The 13951-nt window shown below is 39.9% G+C and overlaps 1 protein-coding gene across 4 annotated transcripts in view; it reads right to left on the reverse strand.

The window, feature by feature from the left end:
• Positions 1-13951, reverse strand: part of PDE1C (phosphodiesterase 1C) — a gene marked incomplete at both ends in the record, with an annotated part of 491455 nt that overhangs the window by 231944 nt on the left and 245560 nt on the right. Inside the window, one exon of one of the 4 annotated variants that reach the window (XM_084229774.1) lies at positions 7867-7893. The exons of the other annotated variants lie outside the window; for them this stretch is intronic. Coding sequence (XP_084085900.1) covers positions 7867-7893 — 27 coding nt within the window. The remainder of the gene's footprint in view (positions 1-7866; positions 7894-13951) is intronic. 4 annotated transcript variants of the gene reach the window in all.

Raw genomic sequence — 13951 nt, forward strand, 5'->3', positions numbered from 1 at the left:
AGCTTTGACATAGAAAAAAAATACTCTCAGGTTTTCCACCCAAAGTTAGAATTATATTTTGGGAGAGTCAATAATCCAAGCAATTATATACCTCTGTTTCCCACCCAGGCATGCCATCTGCTTGATGACTATATAGACCTCCACCCTTCTTGTGGAAGGACCTCAGGTCATAGGACTAGGATCACAGAAGGCCAGTGTGAGGGCCAAATGGGAGCCTGGATGTGGGCATATGTGATGATCTATTTGCAAAGTCATTTATAAGTATGAGTGATTGATCAGTCTAACCCATTTACCCAAAGTTCCAACTGGCAATTCTGACTTTAGTTCTGATCCATTGTAGAAATAATACAAAGGATCCCAATCTGATCCATTCACAAATTTGACCCACATTTAATAAATACAAACTATATCCAAAGCACCATCCATTGGAGGAGCATATTCCCTACTCAAAAAAAAAAAAAATCAAAGTCACCATGATTCCAAGAATGGAATGCATGCAACTAAATCTTTTATATGGAATTAGAGAAGTAGTAACGGAGAACAAGATCTCTTTTGGATGGAAAGACCTAAGAATGTTCCATGGAAAGAATGGGGTTTAAATTGAAAGTTTAAATGATGGGATTTCTGCAGGAGAAAATAAATGGTCTTAAATAATAGAAATATTATGGATGGAGAAGATAAATATGATAGTAAAGAGTTTAGCTTAACTGAAACTTAGGGTGAATGGAAGGAGTTACCAGAGACAAGGCAGAAAAGTTGAGCTAGAGACAGATGTAGATACTTTTAAAAGTCCTAGACAAGAGAAGATAATTCTGTATTAACCAAAGGAAGTCAATGAAGGTTTATGTTGCTAATTTTTAAGCTGACATAGCATAATCAGAGACATTATGGAAAAAGTAACAGACAGAGGGAGGATGGATAAGAAGACACCAGAGTGAAGAGAGGGGGTAGGAGGTAATCTGAGAGATGGATAAATTCGAATCAAAATCATAGGAATAAAAATAGTAAGAAGGAAAGTTCCACAGCCTCTTCAGAGACCCATTTAGTATGAGTTAAAAAGTTGTTAAAGTGAAGAGCACATACAACAGAATATATAAAAGTGACTCAAAAGTTTTGGTGCTGAGTGAGTGAGAGAAGGGTAGTCATTATGAGACATGCAGATGGAGGAGAAAAGAAATTGAATTTTGCCTTAAATGACCCTCAACTCAGAAAATGATTGCTCAATGCCAAGGTCAATTCTGCTACTCGTATCCAAATATACTTCTGAGATTCAGTGTTTCAGCTACTACTATATCTCAGATCACTCTCTTACCATGCCTGGTTCTATTTTTTTTTTCATTGCAATGGCAAAGGACAGCAGTCTACTGATTCTTTATCAGTGATGCTAAAAGCACGTCGGCATTAACCAATGAGCTTTAGTATGTCTTGGGAATGAAGTAGGGGCACAGGTCAGCAGAAAATGAACCTGCTACCACGAGGATATAACTGTTTAGAGACCAAAACCTTCTTGGTCTCACACATGTTAACTATTATTAAAAGCAAAGGTAGAGATTCTATTGATGACTCATTAGTATGATGATTCATGAAGGCTAAGATGGGCATACCTGACTAAGGGAAGCACTTGCTAAATTTGATCAATGACTGAGATCATCAGATGTGAGTACTGAGCCATATAAAAATCCAAGAGAAAGAAGGCAGACATTGGGAGAAAAAATAACTCTTGGTTTTGCATCGCAACAGAGAGAATCCACTCCATTATCTGCATGTGTGATATACCCTTTATCAAATAGCTCCCATGTTTGTGCCCAAATATTCATACTATTTTGAGCCACTTACCCATTTAATAAAAAGTCTGAAGAATCAGCAAATCATATATTGTTAAAAAATGAAACGGGGGCCTCCCTGGTGGTGCAGGCGGTTGAGCGTCACACTGTGAAGCTATCTGCAGCCTCTGCAGCGCGTGTTCAATCCCAGCCAGCCAGAGAGAATCCCACATGGTGCAACAGACCTCTCCTGTCGCACCCGCTGCTCCCCTCAGCAGTGTATTTTGTCAGTCTGCCTGTTCTGTTTTTCGCTCTGTCTCTGGTGAATCCTCTCACCCTCCCACACATCTGGTCTGTACCCCGGTTCTTGTATAAATAAATAAATATTTTTTAGAAAATGAAACAGAAAAAATGCTCAACTAACCTATTAGACTTGAATATAGTCATCCCTTCAAGCACCATGAATAATAAGCAATAGTGTAGGATCTCTTTGTGATCTAGTGAGAGAAGGTTTATGATAGTGTAAGTATTCCCCAAAAGACTCAATTATCCCCAATGATCTTCAATACTTATACCCATTTTGGTACCTAACATACTCTTTTACAATTATTTTATTCATATACGTCTCACCTAAAAGCCTGAGTTCTACTTTCCAGATATGTAAAAATTTTATACACCTTTTTATTTCCAATATTTATTTAAGTGTATGGTAGTAGTATTAAGTAAAGTTTTGTTACATTGGAAGATTTTTGAAATGTGAATGTGACTCTCAGAGTAATAGAATAATCAAAAAGATGAGAGATTTTTGGCTAAAGTTAATTGCTCACAGAAATGTCTAGATTTATAAAATCATATATACAGTCACTTATATAGTCATATATATATATATATATATATAGTCAAAACCAAAGGTTTTACTTAAATTATTTAAACAGAGCTAGGATTAATAGCTAATCAACAAAACCTTCATGCTAATGTAGGTTTTACTACCTGATGTGGCTCAAAACTCCAAATCCAATCATCCTGACCAAAGTACTTCCACAGTCCAGAAAAATCAAAAACTTAAACTGTACAAGTTTGCAGAGGTCCCTCAATTTGTGGATAAATCTTTATTTGGACACCTACCTCTGATGGTACTGGCCAATCACAGCATTCCTTAGCACACACCAAAATTAGGGTATGAGCATGTGTGGACGTGGATGTGTACATGTGTTAGAAAAATTCCTAACACAGAATCAACTTATATCCTCATGAATGACAGCAATTACTTTAGTGAGGGGCAGCCCAAATGTATTTAATTATTTCTAGGTATTTCTGATTATTTTGTACATGTTCTGGTATGCTTTCTCAAAGATTTAAGCTTCACATAGCCAGATCTGATAACTTAAAAACAACTTGATGAGAATTTTATGGGAAAGCAGGTTTCCTGTGTAATCTCCCTGTCAAATTACCATTTCATCATTTCAGCAAATCTCTTGGAATAAATGACACTTTGAACAAGCTTCATTCAAAGGGAAAAGGATGGTTCTTTTAAAATGCTGATTTAAAGCCCAATCCAATAAGATTTTCTGTGCAGGAATAAGCTTGTGTCCTAACTCTTAGTGTCCTTTCTAGTCAGGTAAAGAATACTTCTAACAGCACTCTTTTGGTTGAAATTCTCGTCTTGGAAGAGATGAGATATCTCCCTTAATATTAAAAGTGCGACTCAGCAGAATCACTATCATCAAAACATTCTCTTGGGCTCCTACAGCCTGCCTAGTGCTTTACATTTTAAAACATTTGGGGCCTCCCTGGTGGCACAAGGGGTTAAGATGCAACCTATGAGGCTTGTGGCAGCCACTGCAACACAAGTTCGATCCCCGGCCAGGGAGCTACCCACATGGCACAGCAGACCTCTCCTGACTCACACGCTGCTCCTCTCAGCAGTGTATTTCAGTTGATCTGCCTGTTCTGTTCCCCCCTCTGTCTCTGGTGAATACTCTCATCCCCCACAACTCTGGCCTATACCCCAGTTCTTGTATGTATAAATAAAATAAATCTTTTTAAAAAAATTAACTCAGTTGGGTTATAGTAGGTAGATGATGACTTTGAAATCCAGTGAATTTTTTTAACATGACTGAAAGGTTAATATGTAAGTGAAACAGAATAAAATTTAGCAAGATATTTTAAATATGTTATTTTTGCATTTATACCTATCTTTCCCCTGATGTTCAAAGCAAAACTACAATATCTAAAGTCTTTTAATATAACATTTATGTCACTTAATTCTCCTACATGAAACCACCAGCTTTACTTGACTAATTAACCAGTGGAGTCCGCATTGATATGCTAAACCTAATGTGGAAAAGAAATCATTGTTACTCCTATAAGTCCTACTCCAAATAAATCATCAAGTAGAGAAGTATGCATTCAAACAGACCAGCATCTAACAGAGGTATCAAGCTATATTTAAAGATGTATCCTATTCATCACATAAGGTATCCACATACTCCAACTCTAGATTCCCTGGAAAAGGTCTCAAACAAATTATTCTGAAAAAGGCAGAAGGTTGGGTACATGAAGAAAGGCTCAAATTCTTTAATGCCTTTTCATCAAGAGATGAAATCTACGAGCCCTTCTCTTGAATCTGGGTGAGGAATCTGTGATACCTTGACTAATAAGATACAATGGAAGTGATTCTGTGCCAGTTTTAGGCCCAAGTACAATTAAGAGACCATCGGTTTCCTCTTCTTATCTCTGAGACAACCAGGCAATACGAAGTCCAGCCTCCATGGAGACAACTGGAAGATGAAGCCAGAGAGACAATGTAGAGAGAGAGAGACACATAGCACCAAGACTCCCCACATGTGAGTGAAGAAGCCATCTTGGGAGAGGGCCTTCCATCCCCAACAGCCCCAGCTGACATGAGGTGAGTCAAATCCAAACCAGCCAGCCAAGTCCTTTCTGAATACCTGACACAAAATCTTGAGCAAATTAAAACAGTTGTTTTAAGCCTTAAGTTTGAGGATGGTTTTTCCCTCAATGATAGATTAGTAGACACGGATCTATTTCATATGAAAATATGTATGTGATTAAAAATAGAAGAGCTCAAACCAATCCTCTATTAATTTGCACTTTATATGACTCCAATGAAGCTAGTACAAGACAGTCTGCTTTTTTATTACCTCGACATAATAAAAAATGCAACAGCATTCATGTCCGATATGCAAAAATATGCTTTCAGAAAACTCAACATAGTAATTTGAAACTTGACAGGTTGGAGCAGCTCTCTTATGAAACTCCGTCTCATCTGTCTATCTCTTTAAAATTGAGGCAACTTTGCAACATCTCATCCCTTAGGTTAACTACACATGAAAATGATAAATTACCTTTTACTACTGAACACTATTATGCCCTCTACTCTGAGTGATTAATTTGCATCCTGCTCAGTGGTTCACATGCAATTACTACCATGTGCCCAATGAACCTGAACAAGACAGAATTATTTAGCCATCTGTGTAAGTTCTCTATATTCTGAAAAGTATAGCAACCACTAAGAAGCCTTAAAGTTTTAGCTCAGTTTCTCACAATGTCATTCACTTCTACACTGCAGAGCAAGTGATGACACCACTACTTGGGATCATGGACTTTATTTAGAAACTACAGGACCCCAGGTACTGCACTATGAGATGAAGCACATTAGAAAAGGTAAGGTGAAAGTGACCTCCTCAAAGTACCATTGGTGGAAACTATTGTTGGATTTTAATTGCATTACTGACTGTTGATCTGAATGGAATCTTTTTAAAACTATACTACTTACAGTCAAATGCCATCAGTGAAAAGCAGACACTAGCCATTTAAACCAAAGTAGGGACTTCTAATGCTTGTCAAAAAAGATGATCTAAGTCACTCAATTTCTTTGGAATATGCTTTCCAGACTCTTCTCAATAAGATGGAGTAAGTGTTTTGGCAGTGACATTTGCATTAAGCATATTCTCAGTGCCTCTCCTTGATGGGAGGTCATCAAGACTACAATGGTTGATATTCGAACATTACTTTTGTTAAGTTTAGAAATAGTATTATTACTCAGATTTTTACTGTGTCAGCTCCAGAATTCAAAGACTTTTCCTCAAAAATTCTGAGAAGAATCACATGATATTATCTAATAAATGAAAGAAGAAACATATACACAAGGAAAACAGCCTACACAACAGACTGAATTGTGCGTAATACAGCTGTGGCACTTCTCCCGGTGCCATCAGCAACAATCTGAAAACAACACCAATTCAACAGCATTCAGTCCGTAAGAAAAGCAGTCAGTTTTCATTCATTCATTCATGCAACAGCATTTACTGAGGGGCTACTTACTATATTCCAGGCACTGTGGCAGACACAGAAGATAGCAGAAGGCATATTATACCAGATGCCTACATTTAGGCTGGGAGCAAGAAAGATGAGAGTAGCTGTAGGAGCACAAGAAAAAGAGACACACAGTCCAGAGTATCACCTATGCAAAGGAACAGTGTTCAGTGGGGATGAAGGAACAGTACATGCAAAGATGCAGAGGAATGAGTCAGCATGGTGGGGTCAGAGAACTATAATTAACAAGCCAGATATTTCCCCACTCTTGCGTGGTCAGACTTTCCTAAGTAACTTTTAAATTAACATATTTTGTCCCTGTTAATTCAAGAAAAGCCTGGTGACATACAAGATCTATACCCTTAAGTAAGATTAAGATAAAGACAGTCACTACAAGTTTACCAAAATTTCTTCCTAAGATGATTATATCTTTGGAACCACAGAGCTGATTAAAAGCTATAGGTAAAGTTTAGAGAATAAAGAGGGAGATTAGAAGTAGGAGGAGATGAGCCTGGAGAATAAAAGAAGTCATGAACCCCTTATATGCCATTACAGTCCAACTAAATTTATGAAAAGAAATAATCATAAAAAAGAAAATGTGGGGGCCTCCCTGGTGGTGCAGCAGTTGAGCGCTGGGTTGTGAAGCTGCCTGCAGCCTCTGCAGCGCCGGTTTGATCCCAGGCCACCAGCGAGGGTCCCACATGATGCGCAGACCTCTCCTGCCACTCGCTGCTCCCCTCAGCAGTGTGCTTCGGTCCTTCTGCCTGTTCTGCTCCCTACTCTGGCTCTGGTGAATCCTCTCACCCTCCCGCGCTTCTGACTGTACCCAGTGCTTGTATAAATAAATAAATAAATCTTTAAAAAAAAAAAAAAGAAAATGTGAATACAAGATGAATCAATGTATAAGTTCCACGTGATGGAAGTTCATGTCACTATTATTTAGAGAAGCCATCTTCCCTGTCTATATTCATAATTTGCATGCATACACAAATACACACACTGTTCCCAAGTCAGCAGATATCTGTCAAAGGACACTTCAATGCAAAGTTAAAATAATACATACTGACAAATGGTTCTCCATTGGGCATGCAGTCAAAGAACCAGTAAGTCATTTCTGACCTGGAAGGATGCCAGGTCAGGATCTGCCTGACCCCGTGGTGGTGCCCACACCATAGGGTCTGTTTGCAAAGTGTAGCCCTGAGTCAGGTTACCGTATCATCTTTACAGATCCACTTTTCCATGCAATGGGTGTATGTGCATGATGACAGATGAAATTGCACTTTAAATCCCCTTCCTACAGTCAAATCAGCAGGACCTGACTACCCCTAATGAATTTTAACCTGTTTTGAGCACAATGGCACTTTATAAGTGAATCAGGCAAAGGGAATTTCAGGCAAAAGAGAATTCAAACATTAAGGGTGCATTTAAAACTCCTCTGTATTTCCCATCCATAAACCTTCAGCACCCTCAGTCCAGTCCCTTCTTGGTCAAAGTTTTACTAAAATCACTAGCTCAAAAGCAACAGCTTTTTGCTCCATATGATCCACTCTCATGTGACGGTACACACTTACAGGGCCATGCCAATCGCCTGCGATCAGTATTTAGCTACAGCAGCAGTAGCAATTCCAAGATAAAACAGGCAACTCGCTGAGAAGGAATCAAGAGACTGTTTATTGCAATTCATGTCCACCATGAGCCAGACTTGAGCAGAGCTGTCACAAATGACTCAACCAACCAGCTCCCCTTCTCAGAAAGGTACTCTTACCTCTGGGATGTTTTCTTATATTTTCTCCTGTAGGAAAAGAAGCATAAACACAAATTAGAAAAGGGTTGGAAGCTAGCAATGGGTTAGAAAAACGCTAATTTGGTGTGGGGTGGGAGCATGGACATGAATACTTTGCAAAAGGACCAGTTAAAAGTTTGGGATTATTGTTACATTGTGGTTAAATATATATAACCATAGTCCTAACAGCTACAGAATAGCAACCCAAGAGCTCAGTGGCTCTTGACCACTATGTTCTTCCCTTTTATCCCTGAGAGTGTAAGAGTGTAATATAAAAAGGGGAGGTTCCATGTTCCCTGCCCCACCTAATGAAGGTTGGAGCTGAGCAGCCAGAGGAAAGAGGCCTTGGGAGAGAAGACTTGGAGGAGGCACATGGAGCAGAGAGCCATGTGAAGAAGCTGTGTTTGCTTCTCCACCTTGGACTTGCACCAGGGACTTGGGGAACCGGAAGGAGACACTTGGAAAAGATATGGGTGAGAGACCCGGAGGGAGGCTGGCAATGGCAGCCTTTATCTTGACTTGTGCTTTGATTTTGTTCTTTTCCTTCCAGACTTGCCTGGCCCCTTCTGCCCCTTTCCTGTGTTTCCTGCCAGGAGATGCCTTGGCTTTCAGGCCTCAGTGGCCCTGCTTGGGCCAACCCTGTTTGGCTGGGCATTTACCCCAAAGGGGATGGATAACTTTGGGTGATTCATTTGGAAACTATTATCCTTTCTTCTGTTCTATTTGCACACTAGTTCTATTAAAGTTCTTTTCTATTGAAGGTCTTATGCACTAAGAGTATACTTTGTCTTTATGCAGTGGATGGCAGAACCTAATATTTAGAGCATGTGGAGTTTGGGAGTCTTGGGGTACCCCAGTCTGCCTGCTAACAAGAGGATGAGAGCTTCTTAACTGAGGTCAGGCTTTAAAGATAGCAAAATCCAGATTCAAATCCTAACAATTTGGTGTTGTTGAGAAACAAGGGGGCAATAGCTATTAGCTATTTGGACAGCCACTATTGTTACTAATACCCCCATATGTAGCACTGAAGTCCTTTTAAAAATGTGCCTTTTTAAATGTAAATGTTAATCATACAGCTAAACCACAAGATCAATATAAAGTCTGGAAAGAAAGAAGTTGTACAGCACATTGATTATAGTTAATGAGACTAATGCATATTTGAGAGTTGCTTAGATTGTAGATCTTAAAGTTCACATCACAAGAAAAACAATTTTTGTAACCACATGTAGTCATGGATGCTAACTACACTTCTTGTAGAGTTCATTTAGCAATATATACAAATATCAAAACATTACATTCTACACCTGAAACTAATAAGTGTTATATGTCAATTATAGCTCAATAAATCAATAATTTATTTTTTAAAGATTTATTTATTTATGCATACAAGAACTGGGGGGTAAGCCAGAGGGGGAGGAGGGAGTTGAGAGGATTTACCCGAGAGAGTGGGGAGCAGAACAGGCAGATCTACTGAAATCCACTGCTGAGGGGAGCTTGAGAGACAGGAAAGATCTGCTGGCCATGTGGGTTAAAAGGGAAGGAGGGGCTAATGAGAGAGTTTACAAAACAAGGTGAGGCAAGCAGCAGTAAGCTCTTGCAAATTGTGGGCTGTCCCTGGAAGTGGCTGGAGTTTAGTGGTAAGAGACTGCTATGCACAGTCCTTTTTTAGCCTCGGGCAAATCTACTGGGTTTTGGGCTAATTAATCCATCAAATGGAGAGCGTATCTCCCCTGCGGATATTCAAGGGGAGAATGACCATAAAAATTTACTGTCCCTTTATCCCCAAATTTCCATGCTTATGTCAGTTTTCATAGACTCTGAAGACTCTCAAAAAAACTCTAATAGGCTCTCCACTAAAGGGAATTAGAGGAAGGGAAAGTGCTGGGAGAGGAAAATCATCTCCTGTGGCATTTCCAGGAAGTACAAATCTTCCCAGCAGTCCTTAGTTCCACACCCGCAACCCCATTACAGTCACTGCACCTAGGAAACCAGGAGGCTGATTTGCTCCTAGAGCTGTAAGTCACACTTTTTTTTTTTTGTTTTTTTAAAAAGGGCGAAGATGTTTCAAGTTCAGAATCGCTACAACCCATTTCATCTCTGTTCAAATGAAAACATAGATATTGATGACAAGTGTGAAGCAGAGAAAGCAGCAGCAACACAGAACCGACAGGGTAAATAAACATGACTAGACACATACCAATTTCAAGTTATCCAATGATTATCATGATCTAGGGTAGTTGCTTAATGGATGGCTTCTTTTATTTTTACTTTTATTCATTTTACATGTTTTCTTTTTTAAAATGAGTGTTACAAGCACAATTAAAAAAATTAACTTTTAAAAAGATGATAGCTGAGGCAAGAAGTAACTTCTTGCATTGCCTTGTCTCACTTATGATTTGATAAGAGAATTCTAGAATGTTGGCAGGCCCTTCCCCTCTCTATCTATAAGGGATCCAGCAAGCACTATGATAAATCAAGTTTTAGTTTCCACATCTATAAGATGGAAAGAATAATTTCAGAAAACATGATGTATTGGATTTACTGGGTACCATGTGTGCCATGCAAGGAGTAGTCTAAACTTTGAGATCCCATAGCCCCTTGTTTTGAGTTTCCTGAGGTGAGTGGACTTGTCATACAGATCTCCATCTGTCCCAAGGGTTGCATGTGATTGGCACACAGCAAATATGTATTAGCAACATAAAGGAGTCATGTGCAACTACAACTTATACCAATCAAATAAGGATTGTGCACTTGGTAACTCAAAGAGGAAATGAGAAATTTGATTTTCAGTCCAAGTTGCCATCATGACACTCACTCTCAATAGTCACGGACACTTCTTGCCTTCGCAAATTCCAAACTTATTATCTTCCTCCATTTAAACCTATGTAGCCCCAAAATCAAAACAGACTCAATCCAAATAGTGTCACCTTACACAGGATTTGGAAAGTCAGACTTAGGGCACAAGAGAAAATGCGGATTCATGAAAGTTTTAAGAGCCTACTCACAGATCATCTTCGCTGGGCAAGACCATGATGCCTGAGGCCTACTCATTCTTCAACTCTCAGTTGAGACATCATTTCTTCCTGAAAACCTTTTAGTGCCTTCCAAATAGCATTACTCTTTTTTGGTGTGTCCATGGTGGCCAGCACTTATCCACAAGTTTGCACTAACTCCAAATAGAGTGGTCTGTTAGGCTGATGCCAAGATTGATGGCTTGTCCACTTACTTACTGGTGTTATCTCCCTTGCCTAACACAAAGCTTGATAAAGGGCAGCTGCACAATATATTGTCATTGAATGATTAAGTGAATTTATCCAGAAACTGATCAGAATCTGCTCTACTCATTAGTTTACTACCATGAGCAGTGAGACATCTCCCACACACATGGTATCCTCCACAGGAATAGTGCAGTGGGGGGGCTTTGGGGGCTCACAATCATTGAGCATTTCCTCTGTTCTACATCCATTCCATAAATTAACTCATTGTGGCCTCCTACAAACCCTGGCAAACCTTTGCCTTTCTTTACTTTTGACAGAAGTGAGATGTAGAGGGTAAGTCGCTTTCCTAGGATACAGAAACTTAAAGTGTTTGAGACAGAAAGTAAACTCTGAGGGCTTCAAAGAAAATCGAGGAAATTATACAAAGAAGCCAAGGGATGTCAGACAGAAACTTAGACACTAGACAAAAATAAACACTGGACATAACCAACAGCAATAGAACATAGTGGGCTTTTTCCATTCATGCAAGACACGAACTGGAAAAGAAACCAGCTTATTCTTAGCCTAACTTCAATAGAATTTATCCTTGATTCATAATCTAAAAGACAAAGGGAATGTTTTTAAATGTTCTGTTTGGGTTTTTCAAATTTTAAACTTACAGTTCTTTCAAACTTAAAACGATACATCACAAGTCTCAAAGATTCCTAGAGATAGACTGAGCTGACGTAGAAAGTGAAGGATGTTTAAGAGCTGGGGTGCTCTGGTAGCTGGCAAAGTTGGCAGTGAGGGAGACAGACACAGCATGGCTCCACACTCGGGCAGAAGGGAGGCCGTCTGCAGGCGTTCAGGCTACGGGACCACCTCAGTGGAGGTCTACAGAAGCGCTTCTCAAACTCTGGCTCTACTTATCTTCTCACACAAACAGCATTGTTTGTTGTTCGTTTTTGTTTTTTTTAAAGGTAAGACATCACCATGGAATGCTTGAGACCACTTGTCTGAGCTCAGTTCTCTTCTGCATCTTTTGTCCAATAAGCTGTGTGACCTTCAGCAACTTACATCACTTTTCCAACCACCAATTTCCTGATATGTGAAAGATGGATAACAGTAATACCCACGTCACAGTGTGGTGTGGGAGCTAAATGTAATAATGAAGATAAAGCATATAGGGCAGCGCTGGGCTTCCAGCAAAAATTCAATTGAGAGTCAGTTACTGTATTAGTAACAGTAGTATTACATAAAAGTGGTGCATAAATAATAATGTTATTGCAATTCAGTAGCTTCTGAATTTTGCTTGGGGTGGAGGGAAATCTTTCATTGATCAAACAATTTTAAAAAAATTTTGAAGATTGCATTTCTAGAATGAAAAAATTGATTACTCCCAATTCTCCTTTTCTTAGAAGAACTGAACAAGAAAGAAAGCAGGTGCTAATCTCAGTCCTGCTAAGAGGAAGGAACCGAAACCCTATCCAGCTTTGCCCCCACCCCACCACCCTCCTTGTCCCAAGGGACCCTACAGGCTGTACACTCTGCCTCCCACACACAGTGGCCTCAGATAGCCTAACAGAGCCACACACTTCCCTCTCACTCAAAGCTAGGCTGTTGCCAAGAAAGGAGGGGGAGAGGAAAACTGGGTATGTATGAGCTGGACATCAGAATCATCCTTAGAAATATCTAAAAGTATATTTTAAGAGATATCCTTTTTATCAATAACTCCCTAAAAACCGAAGCCTACTGAATTGCTTGCACAAAATCCATAAGCATCCTCCAGAAGGTGTAACTCAATGCAGAGACAGTTATGTGCTGTAACAAGCAGTGCTGATTGACTCATCTCCAGTTACCTCTTTGGCAAATTAAAAGACTCCTGGTCTTCATGGAAAATCAATGTCTGTTTAAGTCTGAAATGTTTCCATGGAACTGTGGATACCCACGGAGATCAGACAGCTAACATATGCGTGCGTGCCTGTGTACAAGTCACAGGAAGTGAGACAGGAAAGTTCTCCCAGGGAAGCTCCTGTCCACTTACATGCAGCTGATCACATTTGGAAACATGGATGTGGAGGTTGGAGCATCATCGAGGAGCAAAGAGCACAGAGTTTGCTTTTAAACGGCCCCCCAAAGCACTCTATTACTGTGTCACCTAGACAGAATTTCAGGTTACCTCTCTGGCCCCGATGAAGGAGGGAAAAGGATGAAACTGAGCAGCATTGGGGTGATTGTGCCCACAACTAACAGGGACCTGTGGGGAGGCACAGTAGGGATAGCAAGGAAACAACAAAAAAACAACAGTGAGGTGGGAGTAAAGATACTTGTGAAGGGCTATACTGGCTTTCTGATGGAGAGGAGTTCCCAAAATACTGGGCACACCTACAATCAAATGTAAGTTTCATATGCTCCAAAGTCAAATGGATGACTTGGAAATCATTCCTGATAGCCTGGATAAGTGAGAGTCAATTAAGTATTGATGCTAAATTATGAAGTACCTGGCAGTCTTCCACCTTTTGAAAGTGAATATCTTTGAGTAAGACCATATGGGTATTGCAATCATGAGGTTTATAAATAGCTGGCTTAGAAAAACCAAAACTTGTGTTCAGTTTTTAAGATGACAAGATACCTCCCAAGTTGGACACAGAGAGCTTTCTAGTACGGGAGGTAAATATGGAGCCACTGCACACACAGGGACAAATACAACTCTCCCCTCAGTGTTTTCCGGGATTTCTGGGAAATGATGACTCACTCGGCTCCAGATCCCAGCAGATCCAGTCTCCATCCCTCCCTAACCAGGCCAACGTCTCCGCCAATCACAGACAGCTCTGAATATCTTGGTTCTCAGCCCTCACTTCCCTCAAGGG

The sequence above is a fragment of the Talpa europaea genome (genome assembly GCF_964194135.1).
Source record: "Talpa europaea genome assembly, chromosome: 3".
NCBI lineage: Eukaryota > Metazoa > Chordata > Mammalia > Eulipotyphla > Talpidae > Talpa > Talpa europaea.